General features: G+C 44.6%; 1 protein-coding gene across 4 annotated transcripts in view; it reads left to right on the top strand.

The window, feature by feature from the left end:
• Window positions 1–23,625, top strand: part of LOC148480612 (transcription factor 15-like) — a 137,718-nt gene that overhangs the window by 2,667 nt on the left and 111,426 nt on the right. The window contains exon 2 of one of the 4 annotated variants that reach the window (XM_088454133.1): window positions 55–4,495. The exons of the other annotated variants lie outside the window; for them this stretch is intronic. Coding sequence (XP_088310259.1) covers window positions 55–87 — 33 coding nt within the window. The 3' untranslated portion in view covers window positions 88–4,495. Of the gene's footprint in view, window positions 1–54; window positions 4,496–23,625 lie in introns of those variants that run through there. 4 annotated transcript variants of the gene reach the window in all.

Raw genomic sequence — 23,625 nt, 5'->3', positions numbered from 1 at the left:
CACAGCGTGACCTTATGAAGCATGAATTCTAATATCTCTGTGTTTTTTTTACAGCACAGGGAAGGGGAGAAGCACTTGTCTATTTAAGGTGTATGTGGCCATTAACTCAGATGAGCAGCTTGCACAATACTTGCACTGAATATAGACCTGTTCTAAATATATCCTCGACTCTCTTTTGTTTACATTGGAGTTATGTAATATAGTTTACATACTTTATTTTTAAACAACAACAGCAGCAAAACCCTGTCATGATGTGCACTTTATTTTATACTGGAACAACTTTATTTAAGTTACTTTGCAGCTGAAATCTAACTCAGAATGGAAAGTTGCACCTGGTGTCGTTGCTATTTTTTCCGCAAGAAATGCTAAACCCAAGCGTGGTACAGACGGTGGTTAAACCAACGACACATGATGAAACCTGATCATGGACACGCAATGCTTCCATCAGGGTGTGTTGTCATAACACACTTTCACCTGTGCTTTTCACCACTAACTCCCCTGGCTTTCTAGTCTTAGTACTAAATAACCAATTATGTATGAGAAGGATATACTACTGGCCCTTTAAGGGTCCTAGATGAATGGGATTAAAGCTGGGACATAATGAGCATTTATTTTAACCTTGTATTTAAATAAGCCTTAGAATACTAGTGCTGGAAATAATGAGCTCCCCAAAAAATGAGCACCTCAATATTTAATATTCAATTTAATTAAGATGAAAGATAAATAAAACCCTAATAACAATTATAAAACCTCAATTGATGGGATTTTAGTAACTGGATTATCTGACATTACATGTGACATCTACCACATGACAACTATCAGGTGTTTATACTTTGAGTTTGAAGAAATGTAAACTGCAACAGTGCATTGTATAGATAAAACTACTAATTTGATATTGCTCAAGGCATTGCTGACAGCTGGAATCTCATTAAGTACATTTATTAAAAGGCTTAATTAGCCTGTAAATCATGTTATACCTAAACAATATTTTGGATGATTCCCATTGGTCACATGAAGGACAGTTTTAACTCCAATCTGGGCATTATTATCAAAGGAATTTCTCTGCGCCATTATTCCATTAACATCCTACCTTACTTTAAAAAATGGAAAGGGTCCGACTTCCACCCCACATATGGCCCCATGCATTTTCAGTTCTTCCATGGAGTGATCTCTGCAGATAAAAAAAAAAGCACAGGCAATACTTTCACATTTTTGCCTGTAAATGGTATAAAATAAATAATATGAACAAGTAATAATATTAATAATATGTAATCTGAAAGTCCCCCTTTATGTACAGACAGAAGTTTAACCTACTACAACCAAGGGAGGAGGATTGGGGATGTAGGTTGATTTATATTTTATGTTAATTTGGTAACAGTCGAGAGCCAGTAGTAGTCAGTTTTCCTTCTAGTTACACCTCTAATTATATGTACGTGTAGTTTGCATTTATTGTATTTTATTGTATTGTTTACATTACATTTACTTTTATATATTGTGGAATATAGATGTCCATAACATGGTTACTTAGGCAAATCAAAGCACATTATTTCTGTTAGATTTTATGTTTATACCACTAAACATTAAGCAGTATTTTAACATATACTACTGAAAATGGCAGGTTAATGTTTTCGTCAATTCTGCCAACATTCTGCACATGCACGACAAGAACTGATAAGCCCTTGCTGCCTCCTCCTATCTCCTCCCCTTATGGTGTCCTAGAAAGATGTTATTAATAATACTGCTTTTCCACCTGAGTCCAGGGTCTGACCCAAGATTTGGAACATAATTCCAAATCAGGTCAAACCCTGGACACAACCATTGTCCACTACGGCGCACCGTTCACACTGCACATGAATGCAGTAGATCTGCGCCGTTCACACTGCACATGAATGCAGTGGAACACTTCTCCCAGCGCTTGGAGATGACATCATCTCCAAGCGCTGAGAAACCAGGAAGTCCCTATGCTGTAAACGGGACCCTGGTCAGACGACCCGGGTTACCCGTTTACACTGCAGGGTTTCATGGGTCATTACTGTGTTAAACCCTGCAAGTTACCTGGGTTGGATTGCTGGGTCACTCGACCCAGGAATCCAACCCTGGTCCCTTTTACACCTAGAAGAAAACTGGGTTAACCCTGCAATAACCTGGGATTTAGTTCTGGTGTAAAAAGGGTATTAGTCACTATGTATTATGTAATGCAGAACCAACCTTGATTCTAAAAGTCTGAAGGAAACATAGCTGTACAAATATATACGGCAATAAACTAAGAAAGGCACAAAAGTGGGGCTTATTTGCTTGTAGATCTACACACAGCAGATATAGCTGTTTTGTGGGATGAACCAATATTTCAAATAAATATTTTATCATGTGGCCGATTTTTTGTTAATTGATAGTCTGCATTTTCATAAATACAGGTTCAATGACTTTCAGTGCTAGGACCCAAAAATTCTACTACAGGTTGAGTCTCCCATAGCCAAAATGCTTGGGACCAGGGGTATTTTGGATTACTGAATATTCCGTATTTTGGAATATTTGCATACCATAATGACATATCTTGGAAAAAAGACCCAAATATACACACAGAATGCATTTATGTGTTATATACACCTTATACACACAGCCTACAGGTAATATTATACAATATATTCAATAATTTTGTGGTTCAAGCAAAATTTGTGTACAGAAATGAAATTCATTTATGTTTCATATACACCTTATATACACACATCCTGAAGGTAATTTTATACAATATTTTTAATAATTTGTGCCATAGACAAAGTTTGTGTACATTGAACCATCAAAAATCAAAGGTTTCATTATCTCAGTCATGCCAAAAAAATTCCATATTTCGGAATATTTGGATGTGGGAGACTCAACCTGTATTCTTATTTAGTGATGACAATTCTGACGCTCCTTCTAATGACAAGAAGGGAGTGGTGATCAGTTCCAAGCTTTTAATAACAAAATAAAGTAGATAGGAATTGCACTTTGACAATTGCCCATTACTTCTAAATACCTACCAAAAAGTTTATAAATGTATACAAATAATTATGGCTAGGCATCATCAGAAAATGTATGGGCAACTTGGTAATTATTATGTATAATACGGCATTAAGGCTGTTTGATCGGTGGCAAAAAAGCAGGTTTATTGTGCAGTCATCTAAAGGACTTGTATATTTATTAACCTGTCTAACATGGCCAAACTTGATTACTGGAATGAACAGATTGATGGCACTTATTTCAGATATGTACAAGTATAATTATTATCATTATTGGACATATGTATTTGGACATTGGCTATGGTACTAGTAATTGAATTGTTACCTCTTCATATTAATAGCAATTTTAATATTACTGATTCTTTAAAGTGGAACTGTCACCATGAAATTACACTTTAACATTTTATTGGGACATGTATTAGTTCTCTGCTTCTGTTCTCCTTTACGAGTGGCATTACATTCAAGTAAACTATGAAGGCATAGCCAGATTAAGCAGGTCATTTATCAGTATTGTAAATAAGGGTACTCTTGTAAGCATTATAAACAGGATTTAATTGTTAATTGAAAAAATATATATATATGGACACCTGTGTAAATACCTTTTTTATTTCTCACTATTTAGAACAACAGTGAGGACATGCTTAAGTTAGGAACAGCTAGAGTGATTATGTTTTTAATATTTTAAAACTCAACAGTTTTATATAGAGCCTGGTGACAGGTCCACTTTAATGCACTTTATTATATGTATAGTTGTATACTCATTTGATTACCTCAAATATATGTGTGAAGATGTGTGTAGTCTTCAATGTACTGTATTTAAAGAGACATTGTAAATTTGGTAAAATGATCATTACATCTATCCAGCGCACACAATTCTGAGTGTAAGCTTTGTACTGTATACACGTGATTATATAGAGGAAAAGGGCACTCTCTTGTATTTGGATTCTTCCTGACAGTCAATGTCTGTTTACATCTTTTTATCCATTCTGAGCTTGGTACGTATGAATAATGTGGTGATGTAATAATGACTGACAGCTTGTGTGAAACACAAAGAGGATCTGCTGTTGCCAGGATTTACAGAAGATTTCAGGGAAGCCAGTATTTGACTCAGAAATAAAATATACTCAGTGCCAGTCTGTCATAATGTTTACAATATAAGAAGCATATATCAAAAGTACATTATGTACTTAATGGCATGTACCCTCAATAAGATGTTTGCCCTGTTTACTAAGCGGTGCTAGAATGATTCAAAGGTATTTGCTTTACATGAAAAATTCAGTATTTATGACCTGTAATGTTGCCTCATGCAAACTAATTTCTTTTTCTAGATTCAGTGTATATAACTTATGAGATTTAATTACGCTGGAACACTATTTCTGTCTTTATTTGAAAGCTATGTCATATAAGTGTGGACAACATAAACTATATTTTGTGATATTTTCATGTTGAACCTCTATCATATTTATATGAAATAAATGTTATTTTAGTAAATAAAAATGTAAACAAAATACATTATACCTTTGTACAGTGCATTTTATTTGAGTTTATTACTCACCACAGTGATACCTTCACAATCACAATACTGAGCAATCTTAAACAGATAAATATACAAACAGATTTGCTATTTAAAATGACTGATTATAGCATTGTTGCATACTGAGATCAATTAACTGGCAACCAAACTAGGTTTTGTATTCCAGCAAACAAAACAGATTTTATGAAACCTTTTAGAACATCAGACTGCTTTAATTAATCATAGCATTTCAAAATGTGTTTCTTTTTTAAGATATGTTATGTTTTTATTTACTACAATTAAAATTTATGTAATATTAAAGGAAGTAATGTATAGCTTTATTCCACCTAATGTATATCTTATACCCCTTGTCCACTAGCAGCAATAACCCGGGTTATTGCACGTAAGCACGTAGCAACCCGGCTTACTGTGCAGTGTGAAACGGCCAGCTAGAAATAAGCTGGGTAGAGAGACCCAGCATTTTAACCCTGGTCACGAGAAGGGTTTAACCCTGCTCATGATGTGAACGGGTAACCTGGGAACGCATTGACCCAGGTCCCATTCCCTGCATAGGAAGAGCCGACGCTTGGAGATGAGATCATCTCTAAGCGCAGGTTCCACATGTGATGCCGATGGCGTCATCAAACCGACATTAGTGCTGGGTCGGGCCACTTGTCTGTATGGTGTCTCAACCGGGTCGCGCCCGGGAGGGGTGCGTGAACATAATCCCGGGTTCGACCCGGCATTCTAATGGAAAAGATGTATGAGTAGTTACTGCTTCCTATTTTTCCTGGAATAAATAGTATTTTAAATGTGAGTACAATAGCCTATTTATGAACACTTGCACATAGGCCACTGAGCATAACAGGCATGATTCAGAGATGGATGAGGCTGCATCCTCTGGAACATTGATGGCAGCCGGTCGGCATTATTGACCGGCGGATCGTCATTTCCAAACCCATCGCATGATCCGGCAATCCGTCGGTAGATGTTTTTTTCTGGGATAGTGCGTTATTATTCTAAAGGTTTTAAATGAATGCTTAGTGGTTATTACAATTTATGTAACATGTACTGTATACAGAAACCACTAAATGAATCCCAGTATAACAGAAAACAAAAACACATTAGTTAATTTATATGGATTCATTTCAACTCAGGAACATTGTTCCATTAGATATATAATGTACTAATTGTTTCCATCCCCAACTACAAGTGGGGAACCAAAAGTTAATTGTACCAAAAATAAGTCTGGCTTTAGTAAGCCAGTCTTTTTTTTCAAGAAAATGTGGCATATGTAATAAATGCAATTACAGATAATGTGCTTATGAAAATATATTGGAAAAAAAGTACATTTTACATGTAGTTGTAGTTCCCTCTTACCAATTTATAACTTATGTATAAAGTATTTTTCCTACAGTTGATACATATATTCAAAGACTGAATATAAACTATTTTTAGAAGTTATTGCAGTAGAGCTAATTGGATATTTGAGATGGAAGACTCTTCCTATCTATAGAGATCTAAGTCACTATCATTATTTATAAAACAACCCCATGTATTACTGTGTAGTTCAGACCATACTGTAGCATACACATTCACAATTAATCAGTTAGAAACAAGCTCTGTTCATCAATGCCCAGCACTGTGGAATAACATGACTAATACCTGCCTACTTAAGTTTGTCCTCCTCGGGAGAAGCAGGTTGGCGGTGAGGGGGGCTGGAGCAGATGGTTAGAATTGATAAATTGCCGTGAATACTGCATACTTAACTAGGTGATGGGGCCAAATGACGCAACTCTTATAGAATCGCGTCATTAAGTTCCGCCCCCTACTCGCCCGACCGCCAATCCCCAAGAAAATTCTCTCCCTGTTCTGCCCACTTCACTAGGAAGTGGGCTGAATGCGGCATATGTGCTTACTCTTCCGGAGGTGCGAGGGATTTCTCGAAAAATTGTGAGCCTCCCGCAGTTCCCGGGAGAGTAGGCGAGTATGATTTGACTTTCAAAATGTGATCATAACCTTGGCAAATATAGTCTCTAGGCTGAATTCTAGTTGAAACAACAGTGCAGTGACAGTATATTGTTTTTGTTATAATCAGCAACAGTAGTAATGGTTAGCGTTAAGCGGGGTACACACTGATGCTTACCCAGCTGATATTTGTCAGGCCGACATATATATCGACAGCGGGAGCGTGCATATCGCACATACACAATCTGCAGCTTTAAGTAAAATTACACATGATTTCATCTTGGTTTAGTAACAAAGTGCAAATACCAATAGCACCTAATCAGACGTTTGCTATCATTTTTACTGGATCGATCAGAGGTTAATGCTGAGTGCTTGCTGTAAGTTATTGCACATTTTGGGGATATAATCACATTCAGGTGTAAATGCGCGTTGCATCTTTTTACAGCTGCAACTATGACTTTTGTATGCGTGTGTCTTTTCACACTGCATTTTTTTAAATTGGTACTGTGAATGTGTATGACTATGAGGCCTGGGGCTTAAATGGGTGTGTATACATGGATAGGGGGCATGCAGATATGGCCATTGTACAGTAAGTGAATGTAGTTGCAAATTATTATTATTATTACCAGTTATTTATATAGCGCACACATATTCCGCAGCGCTTTACAGAGAATATTAGGCCATTCACATCAGTAATTGCCCCAGTGGAGCTTACAATCTATATTCCCTATCACATGTACATACATACACAGGAGGGTTAATTTTTATGTTTGGAGCCAATTAACCTAACAGTATATTTTTGGAGTGTGGGAAGAAACCGGAGTACCCGGAGGAAACCCACGCAACACAGTGAGAATATACAAACTCCACACAGTTAGGGTTGTGGTGGGAATTGCGACTAAATGGGCACTGAACTGACACAGCCTAACTTGCGGGTGCTGAAACCCTAGTGTAAGCTGCACACTCATGATGATGGACACTGGGCCTGATTCAGACCCGGTCGCAAGCGCTGAGCGCTCGCAACCGGGTCGATGGTGGCCCAGAGCACATGCGCACGATGGAGCTGGTTCCGTTGTGTGCATGTGCGAGACCCGGATAACGAAGGGCAATCTGTCACTCCGGGTCTCGTACCAAAAGGGGCGTGCTGTCGATGTTGAGTGACAGCACGCCCCCTTTGGTGGGCGGGCTGGGGGTGTGGCTGCCCAAACGGAGGCGTTCCCATGTGAACGCCTCCGTTTGGGGGCGGCCCCACTGACATCACAAGTGATGTGAGTGGGAGAGATTTCAGCTCTGTTAGAGCCGAAATCTCTCTGGGGCTTGCGGCAACGAGACCCTACCACAAGGGTATCGTCGCAAGCCCGATGGTCGCGATGGTCTTGACCATCGAGACCATCTTCCTGGCCGCTCGCTATAGCTGTGGGTGGTCACCCACAGCTATGCGAGCGGCCAGGAGGCCGTTCTAAAAAAAATAGCCCGGCCCTGATTCAGAGCGAGCGCTCTGTCAGAGAGTCCGGCTCTGAATCAGGGCCACAGTCTGTGTCTAAGTGGATGAAAAACACACCTGCTGAAACATTGTTTAAAAAGTGAATTTCAAAACACTTGTTTTACACAAATAAAGTATGCTGCATATAGGGATGATGCAAGGTCTCTAGGTGCCCTAGGCAAAGTTACACAATACCGCCCCTGCTCCCTCAAATACTCTCCACCCAACCCCTCATATAAACTTGACTTCTTAAAATATTATTAGATTTCTTTTTTAGACTTATTAACAACATAAATTATAAAAATAACAATATAACAACAATTGAAATTACATTAACACTTTTGTGACCGTCATACAATACAGGGACCATTTTTGTAACTGCCATGCAATACAAATACAAAGACCATTTTTATTACTGCCATACAATACTATGAGCATTTTTGTGACCACCATACAATCATACTTGCCTACTCTCCTGAAATGGCCGGGAGCCTTCGGAAATCAGGTGTCACTCCCGGCCCCCCTGGAAGTGTGGGAAAGTCACCCACACACGCTGGCGTCAGCTCCCACCTTGCATAAGTGGCTGGTCTGGGGGAAGCTGTAATCTCGGCATTGTGTAGCAATGACGCCCCCACCCACAAAACAGCATTTTTGTGACCTCCAAACTATAAATACTGAGAGTAGGATTGTGACCGTCATACAATAATGTGAGCATTTGGTGACCGCCATACAATAAATACTGAGAGCAGTTTTGTGACCCCCATACAAGAAATCTTGAAATCACTTTGTGACTGCCATAAAACCCTGTGACCGCCATACAACCTCACTATTAAATAACCCTCCTCAAAATTCATTAACTCATTCAGCATCATAGTAGCAACACCATTCAACATAATTAGCCCCTATATAATTATTAATTCCCTCATACCCACCAATACATCACTCCCACATCACCAATTATACCGAGCACGGGTTGAAGCCGGGATACCCCTTTCACACAAGGGGGATGACCCGGGAATAGCCCTTTATACCGGACCCGGATCTTGCAGTGACCCCGGTCTTTCGGCATTCAGTTGCTGTTTGCAGATGATCTCATCTCCAAGCGCCACTGTACACGGCCAATCAGTTTGTTTAAGGCGCGACCCGGGTAGCACCTTTGACAATAGAGCCGGACTGTCAACCCGGGTTACACCTTTCAGACTTGCGTCAGTCCCGGGTTGATGTGCGTTCATGCGCGAAAACCCGGGTATTTGGCATAAGTCTGAAAGAGGTATTAGTTTCAATTAGTTACATTTATATTCTTTAAACCACTCAATCTAACCAAAATAATCCCTTCTGAATATGACTGGGATAAAACCACGTATACACACACACACACACACACTATTGTGTATAGAAAATGTAAAGTGAATGGACAGAGATCTAGGGGCCGCTTAGGCTGTAGAGGCTATGATAGTGTCAAATACAATTTAGATGCTTTATTTTAGCACTGAGACTACAATGTTATATCACTTAAAAAGAAAAAAATTGTACTATGCCATCAGTGTCGCTCTTAAATCTTATAATTTTCATTGAAGTGTTTCTAAATACACGCAATCAAAATAAAAGAGAATTACAGTATAGTAACAATGTCAGCAGATATAAGATACAGCTTAATCCACAATAAAATGTACAGTGTCAATCAAATCAATAGATACTTATAAATAAAATATAAGTCAAGCATATAACAAAAAGGACAAAAAAACCACAACCAGCTCAGGCCATATGGATATTATAACGCGTACCCATAGGCGCCATCTGGGCCCGCGCGATATAGAGTTAAATGAGAGCAGGTCGTGTGAGCAGATAGGATATCTCGACACTGTACAATCTTCAAATAATATCACAAAACAGGATAAAATAAATAAAATAAAATATAAAAGAAAGGGGGAACATTTTAATATCTGCCAACACATAAATCTAAACAAAATTAAAATAAAATATATATCACCCCCAGAAAACCCCAAAGCAAACCTCCCCATAACCCCCACCCTGTATAACCTAACCCCAACCTAGGTATACTTGGATCACTTAATGTTCCACCACACCACTAACTATTCTAAACTAACTAAGTACCTTACCCCCCCCCCCACCCCAATTACCCAAATATAGGATAATAGCACAGAGTAAATAACAGGGGCAATAGACTAAATGGTCCTAAACTGGTTAGACCTAACCCCGGCTCACAAACAGGTCCCCTAAAACATTTCTAATCAAGAGCCACTACCCCCTTAACATAAATATAAGGATATAAAGAACACTTATATGTCAGTAGTAAAACCCCCACCATCCCCCAACCCAGATTGAGGATAATTGTAGTAATTAATAAACAGGGATAATAGGCTAAGTGACCATAAGTCAAATGTGACCTGGGTCTCAGGCACAAAAAAAAGTAAAATTCCTCCCACACTAAAACAAAATAAGATACATTTATAACATTAGAAATATGAGAATTTAGAAAATCAGGGTATATATGTATACATCTGTGCGGAGAAATAAAACCATACATAAAAGGCACTAACAGTTTGACAAACACTATGGACTCCAGATTACTAATCAGGCAAAGCCTCAGCCTCTTGCAAAACAAGAAATAAAGAAAGTGTATCGGTCCAGCCCTCCCAAGAACAAACAGAAAAGTACATATAATACTTAAATGATAAATCCCGAATCATATATTGATTTTTTTGTAGACGAAATGAGGCCTACAGAATAAAACATCAAGGGAGGAGATAAGATATTAACAAAGCATCCTTCAATGGCGTCGGATTTGTCATTCTCCAAAACTTGAAGGCGGTCGATTGACCAACAACATGAGTATCATCATCCTCCAGAGTGGGAATGCAAGTCTCCATTTCACCAAGCCGAGCCTCAGTGTATGGTAAGTCATAACATGGAAGAGACAACTCAGCATACAGATTTGCCATCCGAGCCATGAGCCTCTCTTCAGAGTTAGCAATAGCCTTAAGGAGACGATCCATTTTATTCAGAGAAGGCATAGCCACAGAAGGAGGTAACCAAGGTAACAGATAACTATCAGATCAGGATATTAGGGTAATAAAAAACATCCCAGGAGATGATCCCCAAATATAATATGGAGAGTCTTAGAGGTCAGCAGACAGGAACAGCAGGCAATAGACATCCAAAAAATGAGACACAGCAGCAGTCCTAATTTACACTCTTTCACTCTGGGGGTCACAGGAGAGGAGACAGTGGATTTACCTTCAGCCCTGCATCAGTTACTGATGCAGGGTAGTACTTCAAGATGGCGGCAGGAACCGGGAGTCACGGGACTGTAGAGACCCAAGGAGAGATGTAGAATGATAGGAACAGGATCCGCCACCTATCCACCTACCCAGGACACTGATCAGGAGACAAAAGTAGCCAGTGCTGGAGACAGGAGCCGCATCAGCTGCCCAAGCTGGACCCAAGATGGCGCCCGTGATAAGGAGACACTGCAGGGGGAAATTAACAGTGCCTGTAATGGAATCGGTATGAAATACCACCGGCCACATGGCCGGCGCTTCGATTCCCGGCAGCGCCTGGCCGACAACAGCAGAGTTCCCGGCAGTGGAAGCCCGACAGCGCTGGAAATCCCGATCATGGATAGGTAAGTACTAACTAACCTGACCTAACCCCCTAACCCTCCTTAGGAGTGCCTAACCCTAACCTACCCCCCAAGTGCTTAACCCTAATCCCCCTCTAAGTGCTTAACCCCCCCTTCCCCGCTGCCTAAACCTAAGTCCCCTGGGGGGGTGCCTAACCCTAAGTCCCTCCGGGGGTGCCTAACCCTCGGGGGGTGCCTAACCCTAAGTCCCCCCCGGGTGCCCTAAACCTAACCCTCCCCCCCCGTGGCTGTCCGCTTGCGGCGTAGGGGAATTGTCAGGCGTCTACATCTAGATGCCCAGCATTTCATCCCTCGACTGGATATGACAGTCAGGAAGCTGGCTGCCGGTATTAAGGCAGCCGGCTTCCCGAATGTATACACCTGTAACACAACAGCCGAAGGAGACAGGCAGGCAGAGGGTCTGCCGGAGTTTAGAGAGGTAAGTTACCAGCAATATGCCAGTGTGAGGGTCCAGGATAACTAACAGATATTTGGGCATAGGAGCTATGGAGTCAGGCTCCTACCACCAGGCCATGCCCCCCCATCAGTGTCACTCTTATTTTTTTTTGCCACCCCTCTCAGTTTGTTTTACAGGGTCCCCAAGTCTTTGTCACTTGGGTGTACCATTGTCACAGTGTGCCGGACACCGGTCATCACTTACTGGATCTGGCAGTACTGGCTCCCAATCGGCCAGCAGGCCCGCTGCCGATTACGTCCTCCCGGGCTGCCTGTCTTGTGCTCTGGCGAGCGGCAAGCAGGGAGATCCCTGCGACTGCTGCCACGGGCTTCACCTGTCAAGATGTGCAGATGGCCACGGCTACCTTAGGGGCGAGCGTGCTGTACTGCAAGTAGATTAAAGAGGCAGGTAGGGTTAGGAAGTCACTGATTGGGTCTGGCTTGAACCCTGACCTATATAAGTAAGTTCCTGGGAGTATCTCAGTGCCAGAGTATAGGCTCCATTACCATATTTCAGCGTTCCTGTGTATATCCTGACTATTGGTTCTGAGCTTCGCTTGTTCGTGACTCCAATTCTGCCTGACCCCTGGTTCCGTGTTTGATATCTGGTTCTGACCTCGGCTATTCCCTGTGACCTGTTTACATCTGCTCCCTGGTACCATCTCATCTGTTTGGTTCTGACCCAGCTAGTCAACTGCACTCCTACCAAGTCTCCCAGCACCTGTATAGGGATACCTAACCTGAGGGCCGCGACCTGTGTGTTGGACGCAGCCAAGTCCATACCTTCTTGCGAGGGTCCCTGGTGAATACCGCCGGAACATTAGACTCCAGTAGTCTAGGTCTAGCCAATTCCCTGAATACGGGTTGCATCCACACTCCGACCGAGAGTTTGTGACAGAATACTCTGGCCCAAAAACCATGGATGCTGCTGGTATCCAATCACCCAAAGACTTGCTCGAGAATCTACTTGCTAGAGTTGAGAAACAAGAACAGGATCAAGCTCAGATTATGCAGTGCCTGCAGACCTTAATGTAACAAGTCAGTACCATTCAGCCAGCACCGTTACAATCCGTTCCACCTCCTACGGTGGCTGCACAAGCTGCTTCTGCACCATTACGCATCCTGAATTCTACGAAGTATGACGGGTACTCAAAGGATTGTCGAGAATTCCTGAACCAGTGTTCAATTCAATTTGAGGTCCAAGCAGCAAAGTTTCTGAAAGAACGAAGGTGGCCTACGTGATTTCGCTGCTGTCCGGTCAGGCTCTGGCTTGGGCTTCTCCATTGTGGGAGAGGAATGTTCCTCAGGTTAACAACAGCACAGAGTTTCTGAAGAATTTCCGAAGGGTCTTTGACGAGCTTGGTCTACAACTGAGACAAGGCAATCAATCCGCAGGACAGTATGCTATGCAATTCCGAACCCTTGCCTCAGAATTGGGGTGGAACAACGAAGCCTTAGTTGCCGCTTTCATGGAGGGTCTGTCCGATCAATCAAAGCTGTACTTGCATCCAGGGAATTGCCAACCTCTCTGGATGACGTGATCTCCCTGTGTATCCGGGTGGATCTTCACCATAGGGAGAGAGCAAAAGAAAAGGAATAGTCTAGTCAGTTTACCTATAAGCTCGCTCCTCGTTTCATAGCACCTATGGAACCTCCAGAAGAGACCATGCAGGTGGGGTAATCTCGTCTTCTGGTCGCGGAGAGAGAAAGAAGGTTGAAAAACAGACTTTGCTTATACTGTGGTGAACCAGGTCATCTTCTCTCTGGCTTTCTAAAACATCCGGGAAACGGGAAGGCCTAATTGACTGAGGGGTGGTCAGATTAGGTACAGTTCAACACACTCCAAAAAACGTGTAGTTCCACAGTTCTCCATAGATGTGACCCTGGTCCTGGGGAGGTCCTCTGAAGTCGTTAGGGCCCTTCTGGACTCAGGTGCCGATGGCAATTTCATTACAGCTAAGAAAGTTCAAGAGCTAGGAATTACGATTATGCCACTTCAAACACCTCTCAGTGTCATTGGAGTAGATGGGAATATACTTCCTACAGCGACCATCCACTCTCGGATGTCTGAGATTAAGATGCAAGCAGGGGCCCTCCATCTGGAAATGATAGCATTCTATATACTTCCATCAGCCGAGAGTCTGGTTATCCTGGGTCTTCCGTGGCTCCGCAAGCATTCTCCTGTGCCAGATTGGGAGGAACCTCAAATTCTGTCATGGGGCTCTCGATGCCATGGTTCCTGTTTGTCATCCGTCAAACCTCCTCAGCAAGCCATTCGGAGTTAAGTAATTTCTCCAGAAGTTCAGCTTCCAGCTTTATACCGGTCCTTCCGAGACGTCTTTAGTAAGAAAGCAGCCGAGACTCTTCCTGCTCATAGGGACTGGGATTGTGCTATTGACTTATTACCTGGGAAAGAGCCACCTCGTGGGAGAATCTTCCCTCTTTCACTTCCTGAGTCCCAATCGGTGTCTGAGTATATTCAGGAGAATCTGGAGCATCAGGGAATCCAAATCACCCACGGGTGACGTTCTATTCTTTGTCAAGAAGAAGGATGGAGGTCTGAGACCATGCATAGATTACCAGGGCTTGAAGGCTATTACCATCAAAGACCAGTTTCCATTACCTCTGATATCTGAACTTTTCGACCAAATTAAGGAAGCCAAGATTTTTACCAAACTGGATCTTCGCGGGGCCTATAATTTAATCAGGATTCGAGCCGGAGATGAGTGGAAGACAGCCTTCAATACTCTTGATGGTCACTTCGAGTACCTAGTCATGCCTTTTGGGCTAAGCAATGCTCCAGCTGTCTTCCAAAAATATATGAATCACATCTTCAGGGATTTGCTCTACAAATACGTTGTGGTATATCTAGATGACATCCTGATATTCTCAGAGGATGTAACAAGTCATCGCCTGCATGTATGTGAAGTGCTCACAAGACTCCGTGCCAACCAGTTGTTTTGCAAGTTTGAAAAATGTTCCTTCGAGCAAAAGGAGCTAACATTTCTGGGATACATTATTTCTGGTTCTTGCCTTCAGATGGATCCGGCAAAACTAGCTGCCATTACTAACTGGCCTCGTCCTGTTGGGTTAAAGGCAATACAACATTTCCTGGGATTCAGCTATTTTTATCGCCAGTTCATCAAAGACTACTCAACCATAGCAGCTCCAATCACTGTGCTTACCAAAACAGGACAAGATACCAGGAGATGGTCTTCTGCAGCTGAAGAGGCCTTTGTTCTTTTAAAGCAGTGCTTTATGTCAGCTCCTATTCTAAGACAACCTGACTGCGATCTGCCTTTCTGCTTGTAGCTGGACGCTCCCACGGTTGGAGTTGGGGCGGTACTGTCACAAAAGGACGAGTGGGGCAAGTGGTACTCTTGTGGTTCTTTTCCCACAAGTTTTCTGCTCCAGAGAAGAATTATGCAGTTGGGGATAAGGAGTTGTTAGCTATTAAGCTGGCGTTGCAAGAGTGGAGATATCTGCTGGAGGGGGCAAAATATCCGGTGACAGTTTACACAGATCACAAGAACCTCACCTATCTCAAAACTGCTCATTGTCTGAACTATCGCCAGTCCAGATGGTTGCTGTTTTTTGACCGTTTGAACCTGGTTATCACCTATCGTCCAGGTTGCAAGAATGTTAAAGCTGACGCCCTGTCTCAAGTATTCAATTCTGTCCAGGAAGACAAAGTAAAGGAAGATAAACCAATTTTAAATCCTGGATGCTTTGTCGCAGTTTCTAAGGTCAAGATCCCGCCAGGGAAAACATTGGTAGCACCTGAACTCCATTCTTCACGTTTCTCAGGTCATGCAGGAGTGGGGAAAACTTTGGAATTGGTGGCCGACTGTATGTCATGATGTCAAAGACTTGGTGGCAGCTTGTACCATCTGTGCTAAGCATAAAGTGCCATCTCAACTCCCTTCAGGGTCTTTAGGTCCACTTTCAGTACCTGATCGTCCTTGGTCCCATATATCCATGGATTTTATAACAGATCTACCCTCCTGCCAGGGGTTCAATACTATCTGGGTAGTGGTGGATAGGTTCTCCAAGGTCGCCAACTTCATTCCATTAAAAGGGATATCGTCGGCTCCATAGTTGGCTGAAACATTTATTAAGGAGATCTTCAAGCTACACGGGTTTCCCAAAGACATCGTATCAGACCGATTGGGTTTCCTTGTTGCCATGGGCTGAATTTGCTCACAATAACTTGTACCATGAGTCATCGGGGTATTCTCCATTCTTCATTCAGTATGGGCTACATCCCGTGATACAAAGAAGTACCTGCGCTTCAATCAGAATCTCTCCCAGCTGTAGGAGGCACAGCGAGTTGGTTCTTCAGGAATTTGAGGGAAGTGAAAAGGAATTTGTGTAAAGCCTCTTCCAAGTATAAGCGGGTGACAGACAAGAGGAGAAGATGGAGTCCTGTACTGAACCCTGGTGATAAAGTCTGGTTATCCATTAAGCACTTACGATTAAAGGTTCCCACCATGAAGTTTGCTCCCAGGTTCAGTGGTCCTTTCTAGATTCTTCAGGTCATCAATCCGGTGGCGGTTCGTTTAAAACTTCTCGGTACTCTCAGGGTTCCCAACGTATTCCAAACCTCTCTTCTGGTTCAGGCGGGGATGTGAGTCCAGGAGGAGGAGCACCGGCCCCTGCGTGTCAGAGTGTGGTGTTTGACTTTGGGAGGGAAGGGTGACAGTGGGCAAGGCTTATGCTGGACGGCTGCTGCTGTGACAGGGAAAATAGATTCCTGTCTACTACACTAAACAGCAACACTGCAGTTTAAAAGGTAGTGATAGGTCCTGTGGTCCCGTTTTTGTTTCTGAATCTTCCGGGGCCCCTGATGCTCGTGGCCCGGTACTGGTGTCCCCTCAGTCTGTTCCCAGCCGAAGCATCACCCCTGACTGTTAGTCAGCCCAGGCCGGGGATTCCTGGGGGGCCTTCCGCCTCTCAGGCAATGAGTGGTTCCTACCATTGACTTCAATGGTGAGAACTGCAAAAGTAAACATAAGTTACCTTTGAAGTTCTCACCATTGAAGTCAATGGTGGGAACAGCTCATTGGCTGGGAGGCAGAAGGCTTGCCTCTCTCAGCCAATGAGCGCTCAGCGCCGGGGTTTCTATAGTGAAATCCTGCGGCAGAGCGATCATTCAGGTAGTACTGTCCTTAGAGGACAGTACTCAGAGCCTAATTCAGCAGTGCATGTTAGTGCACTGCTGAACGCAGATTCCGGATGTTCGGGAATCTGCGTAGGTGCCAGACCCATTCTGTGTATGTGCAGAATGGGTCTGCGAGCCTGCACGTGAACTTGCAGCAGACTTTCAGTGTTTGATAGTCTGCTGCCGTTTGGTGGTGGGGAGGGGGCAGCGATGGCCTCCCTTTCCTTAAATGTAGGTGTGTCGCTGCCGTCGGAGGGGAGGGAAGAGGCCAGGATCTCCGTTGGCTAACGGAGATTTCCTGGCCTCTTCCCGAAGCTGCGACGGCTGGCTGCATGACCCCATGGGTCACCTTAGCCGGCTGATGGTCCGCAGAGTATCCGATGCTGTGTTGGACATTGCAGCTCAGATACGTAATGCAGCAGGAGGCATGGCTCGTAGCCAGCCAATTTTTTGCATTGTGCCCATGCGTAAGCAGCGCAGTGCACGTGCGCGAACCAGTGCTAGAGATCGGGAAACGTTCACTCGCTACACATAGACAGCCCAGCAGAGTGAGTGGCAGGAGAAGCCGTTTCTGGGTGGTGACAGGGGCTGGCCATTAAAAATTGGGGAGTGGAGGTGCGAACGCAAGCATGCCTGAGCATCTTAATGCCATTTCAGAGTCGTTATCATAGTACACGTCACCTGGCTGTTTTTTTCACTGAAGTGCTCGCAGTGCTTGCGTTAGGGTATGGTCAGCCACAAGCGCTGCGATCGTTTCTGATGGTCCTTGATGTACCGATGGTTACACACACTTCCTGGAGATGACGTGCGTAAGTGGGCGTCTTTAGACTGGCTGTTGGGCATCTGCATACACAAAGCGATCGCACACTATGACATACAGTAGTGGGCATGCTAATGCCTTGCCGTGCAATTGCCTGCCTTCCCGGCATCGAGAGAGCAAACGCATCAAGTGAGTGGGTCTGAATCAGGTCCTTAGCACTTTACTTGCTACTATTTGTGATGGCTCTCTGGTTTTCACAAACATCTAAATGCATCTGTGCCACTGACAGTTTACCTCTTTACACTTAAGGTGCGTACACACATTTTTTGAACAATGTAACTATAACGATGTCGTTATCGTTAAATCGTTTGTAAAATCGTTCATCTTTTTAAGCTGAACGATGAACAATAACCGTTTATGCGCGTTCGCGTTTGTAGTTGGTAGTTCATCATCCATTCTGACTGTCCAACAAACGATTTTCGTTCAGAAAATCATTCATGTTGTGCAGAATGAACGATAAATGATGAACGAGTTCCATTCACTGTATGTATGATTAAAAAATCGTACATCGTTCATTGTTTTTGAAAATCTTTCATTATTTTAGTAACCACTGATTTTTAGTAGGGATGTGCGCCGGACCATTTTTGGCGGATTTGGATTTGGTTCTAATTCGTCGTCAGGCTTTGGATTTGGATTTGCCAAACTGCGGTGACTGGCTTTGGATTTGGATTTGGATTTGGATTTGGATTTTTTTACAAAAATTGACAAAAAAAGCTAAAATCACATAAATTGGTCTTTTTTTTTCTTCCTAGAGTATTATTAACCTCAATAACATTAATTTCCAGTCAATTTAGACCACCTCACAGCTTATAATATTGTTTTCAACATTATTGGCCAAAGGTTGCAGTGAGCTGACTGGTTACTAAGCGACAAAGCAGCGGCACAACGACACAGACACCACAGTATAAAGCACATCTATGACACATTGCCACACAGCAGTGGCAGAAATGAAAAGTAGTGCACCCACCCAGTGGGGTACGGCCAGCAGAGTCACAGTACTTGTTTACATAGTGGGCTACGGCCCAAGGAGTCACAGTGCACAATCTTATTCACATTACACCGCACATAGGGCCTGATTCACATTACACCAAAAAGTAGTGTCTCTTATTTATGTTACGACACACAGTAGTGCCCCTTTTACACAATGCCCACAGTAGTGCCCCTTTTACACAATGCCCACAGTAGTGGTGTCCTTTACACAATGCCCCCAGCAGTGGTGCCCCCTATGCAGTCCCCTTAGTAGTTGGGTCCCCTATGCAGTGCCCCCAGTAGAATGCCCCCCAGTAGTATGCCCCCCCAGTAGTATGCCCCCCATTGGCAGGCCCCCCCAGTAGTATGCCCCCCATTAGCAGGCCCCCCAGTAGTATGCCCTCCCAGTAGTATGCCCCCCATTAGCAGCCGCCCCAGTAGTAGGCCCCCCCCAGAAGTATAGCCTTCCCAGTAGTAGGCTGCCCCAGTAGCAGGTCCCCCCAGTAGTAGGTTACCCCAGTAGCAGGCCGCCCCAGTAGTAGGCCCCCCCAGTAGTATTGCCCCCCCATAGTATGGCCCCCCCAGTAGTATGGCCCCCCCAGTAGTATGCCCCCCCAGTAGCAGGCCCCCCCCAGTAGTAGGCCCCCCCAGTAGCAGGCTCCTCAGTAGTATGCCCCCCCAGTAGCAGACCCCCCAGTAGCAGGACCCCCCCAGCAGTGTGGCCCCCCCAGTAGCAGGCCCCCCCAGTAGTATGGCCCCCCGGCACCCCCAGTAGCAGACCCACCCAGTAGCAGACACCCCCCCCCAGTAGCGCCCCTGGCCCTTACACAAGTTAAAAAAAAAAAAAAAATTACCTGTATCCCCGCCCCCGCGCCATCCGCTCTGCATCCAGCCGGCTCCCTCCGTGCAGCAGCCAATTAGTGTCTGTGTGACTCTCATTGGCTGCTGTAACAAACACACAGCTGCCGCTGGCGGCTGTGTGTTTGTTATGTGTAGGGCAGACCGCTATCACAGCGGTCTGCCCTACACAATAGGAGCCCTGATGTCGGATTCTCTAGCGAGAATCCGACATCAGGCGGCCGCCGTTCGGCCCCGAACGGTGATCCGAGTCAGGCGGTGAACACCCGAACAGGGTTCGGGTGGACTTGGATCCCCAATGTTCGGAGCGGTTCGGATTCCACAGAATCCGAACCGCTCATCTCTAATTTTTAGTGAACGATTTTCATTCGCTTTTTCAAGGGAAAATCTGAAGAAAATCGTTCACTAAAATCGTAGGTTAATAACATCGTTGTGTGTGTATGCACCTTTAGAAATTATGACTTTTTACCTTAGCTCTTTTGTCTAGCTTCACATCATCTATCTACTAACACAGGGCCTGATTCAGACTCGCTCGCGAGCCCCTTTGTGCTCGCAGACAGGTCGATGGTGGCCCAGTGCGCATGCGCATGAAAGAGCCGGCTCCGTTGTGCGCATGCGCGAGACCTGGATAGCGACAGGCAAACCATCGCTCCGGGTCTCGTACCAAAGGGGGCGTGCTGTCGATGTTGAGTGACAGCATGCCCCCTTTGGTGGGCGGGCTGGGGGCGTGGCTGCCCAGAAGGAGGCGTTCCCAAGTGATGTCAGTGGGAGTGCTTTCGGATCTGTTAGAGCCAAAAGCAGTCTTGGGCTTGCGGCAACAAGACCCTACCACAAGGGTCTCGTCGCAAGCCCAATGGTCGCGATGGTCTTGACCATCGCGACCATCACCATGGTCGCTCGTTATAGCTGTGGGTGGTCACCCACAGCTATGCGAGCGGCCAGGAGGCCGTTCTGCAAAACCAGAGGGCCGGCCCTGATTCAGAGCGAGCGCTCTGTCAGAGCGTCCGGCTCTGAATCAGGCCCACAGTCTACTTTAATATTCCATTACTGCACCAATTCAATCTCCACTTTTATTCCACTCAATAATATATTTCTGTTGTTGTGCATACACCTTTTCCAATACTATTCTTTTACTTGCATTTTTGCAAAGCTCCTGCATTTTCTCTCACATTCAAACTTCATTCCTAATTCCAGTTTTCCTCCCCCTATTTCATTCATCCACACCATGACCATGTTTTCTTCCCCTCTTCACTCAGGACCTGATTCAGAACAGCTCGGTAGGATGTGTTAGCTCATAGCTGGCCAATTATCGTATTGTACGCATGTGTGAACAAGTGCGAGAGATCGGAAAGCGTTTGCTCACTGCGCATAGACAGCCCAGCAGAGTGACAGGAGAAGCCATTTTTTGGGTGGTGACAGAGGCTGCCCATTAAAAGCAGGGGATTGGAGGTGCAAATGCAGGCGTGCCTGAGTGTCTTAATGCCGTTTCAAAGGTGTGCCTAATTAACAGGCAGCGTCATAGTACACGTCACCTGGATGTATTTCACACTAAAGTGCTCGCAGTGCTTGCAGTAGGGTATAATCAACCACAAGCATTGCGTTCGCTTCCAATGGTACCCGATGTACCGATGGTTGCATACACTTCCTGCAGATGACGTGTGCAAGTGGGCGTCTTAAGACAGGCTGGTGGGTGTCTGTATAGACAGGGTGATCGCACGCCAAGACATAGTGGGCGTGCTTACTGTATGCCTTTCCGTGCGATCGCCTGCTTTGCCGTCACTTTGGCAAATTTGCATACGCATCGAGCGAGTGTGTTTGAATCATGTCCTCAGTCTCTACCTAATCCTCCGTTCTGCTCCCTTGCTTCCACCTATATCCTTCCCCCCCTTGTCTCCTCCTCCACTTATCTCTTCTCCTCTGTCTGACCAGCACCTTCTCTCTTTTAACTTATCCCTCTCCTTCCCCTCCTCTACTTCCTAAGGCCACCATCACTAAGCATAACGTTGAGACTATCGACAGTTTCTTTTTCCTCCCTGCTTGACTCACTTCTTTCCTCTATCCTCTCTCTCTCTCCTGCCCTGAACAAACCACTTCCCTCTATAATGCCTCCCTGCTCTTGACTCTGTTGCTTTGGTGATCACTACTCACCCTTGCAGATCCACACCTCAACCCTGGCACCCCAAATGCACCAGATACCTGCAAAAGTGTTAACGAACCGCTGAGCCACAGTGGAGAAAATCACGCTCTAAGGCAGACTTCCTCCATTTCAAATTTATGCTCTCATCCTACAGTGCTGCCCTTTCCCTCTCTATTAACAGTCATATTTCAAGAACCTTATTTCCTCCAAGTCCTCAAACCCTCAGCGTCTCTTCATCCACTTTCAACTCCCTCCTCTGCCTATTCCCTCATCGCTCTCTGCCCTTGAATTTGCCACCTACTTTACATATAAAATTGACTCCATAAATCAGGACATCATAACCCACCAGATCCTGGACCACCCCTCCCCATTCATCTTACCAACTCTTACATCCTTCTACCCTGTATCTGGAGAGGAAGTCATGGCCCTCATCTGGTCCCCCCCTCCACCTCCCCACTTGACCCTATCCCTTCATATCAACTTCCCTACCTCTCTCCTTCTGCCTGTTCCCATTTTGCCCACCTCTATCTCTCCCTCTCATCTGATATTGTCCCTTCTGCATTTAAACATGCCTTCCCCTGTTATACCTGCCCTTGATCCTAACACTTTCTCCAACTACCGATCCATCTCTCTCCTCCATTTTGTCTCCAAACGCCTTGAGCATATTGTTTACAACCACCTTTCTTTCCTCCCACTCCCTCCCTGACCCATTTCAGTCTGTATTTTGTTCTCTCCACTCCACTGAAACTGCCCTAACAAAAGTCAGCAATGACCTCCTTGCTGCCAAATCCAGGGGCCATTACTCTCTGCTCATTCTCCTTGACCTCTCTGCTGCTTTTGACACTGTGGGCCACCCTCTCCTCCTGAAAACCCTTCACTCCATTGGTCTATGTGACACTGGCCCTGATTCAGAGGCGCTCTCTATTTAAATCTCCACTTTTATTCCACTCAATAATATATTTCTGTTGTTGTGCATACACCTTTTCCAATACTATTCTTTTACTTGCATTTCTGCAAAGCTCCTGCATTTTCTCTCACATTCAAACTTCATTCCTAATTCCAGTTTTCCTCCCCTATTTCATTCATCCACACCATGACCATGTTTTCTTCCCCTCTTCACTCAGGACCTGATTCAGAACCGCTCGCTAGGATGTGTTAGCTCATAGCTGGGACTGAACCATATTCGTATTGTACGCATGTGCGAACAAGTGCGAGAGATCGGAAAGCATTTGCTCGCTGCGCATAGACAGCCTAGCAGAGTGACAGGAGAAGCCGTCTGTGGGTGGTGACAGAGGCTGCCCATTAAAAACAGGGGATTGGAGGTGCAAACGCAGGCGTGCCTGAGTGTCTTAATGCCGTTTCAAAGGTGTGCCTAATTAACTGGCAGCGTCATAGTACACGTCACCTGGTTGTATTTGTCGCTGGTGGGTGATGTCAGTAGGGCCACCCACAAATGGCAGGCATTCCTTCAGGAACGCCTCCGTCTAGTCTAGCCCCCACTGCACGCCTACAAAATGGGGCGAGCTGTCAATCACAATCAACAGCCTCCCCGTCTTGTAGTGAGTACCGCAGCAAGTGAAAATTCACTCGCTATGGGGCTCGCGCACGCACAGTGCAC

This window comes from Taudactylus pleione, unplaced genomic scaffold, assembly GCF_031769625.1.
Source record: "Taudactylus pleione unplaced genomic scaffold, aTauple2 ptg000609l, whole genome shotgun sequence".
Taxonomy (NCBI): domain Eukaryota; kingdom Metazoa; phylum Chordata; class Amphibia; order Anura; family Myobatrachidae; genus Taudactylus; species Taudactylus pleione.
Note: the sequence above shows the minus strand (reverse complement) of the source record. Positions and strands in the feature narration are given on the sequence as shown.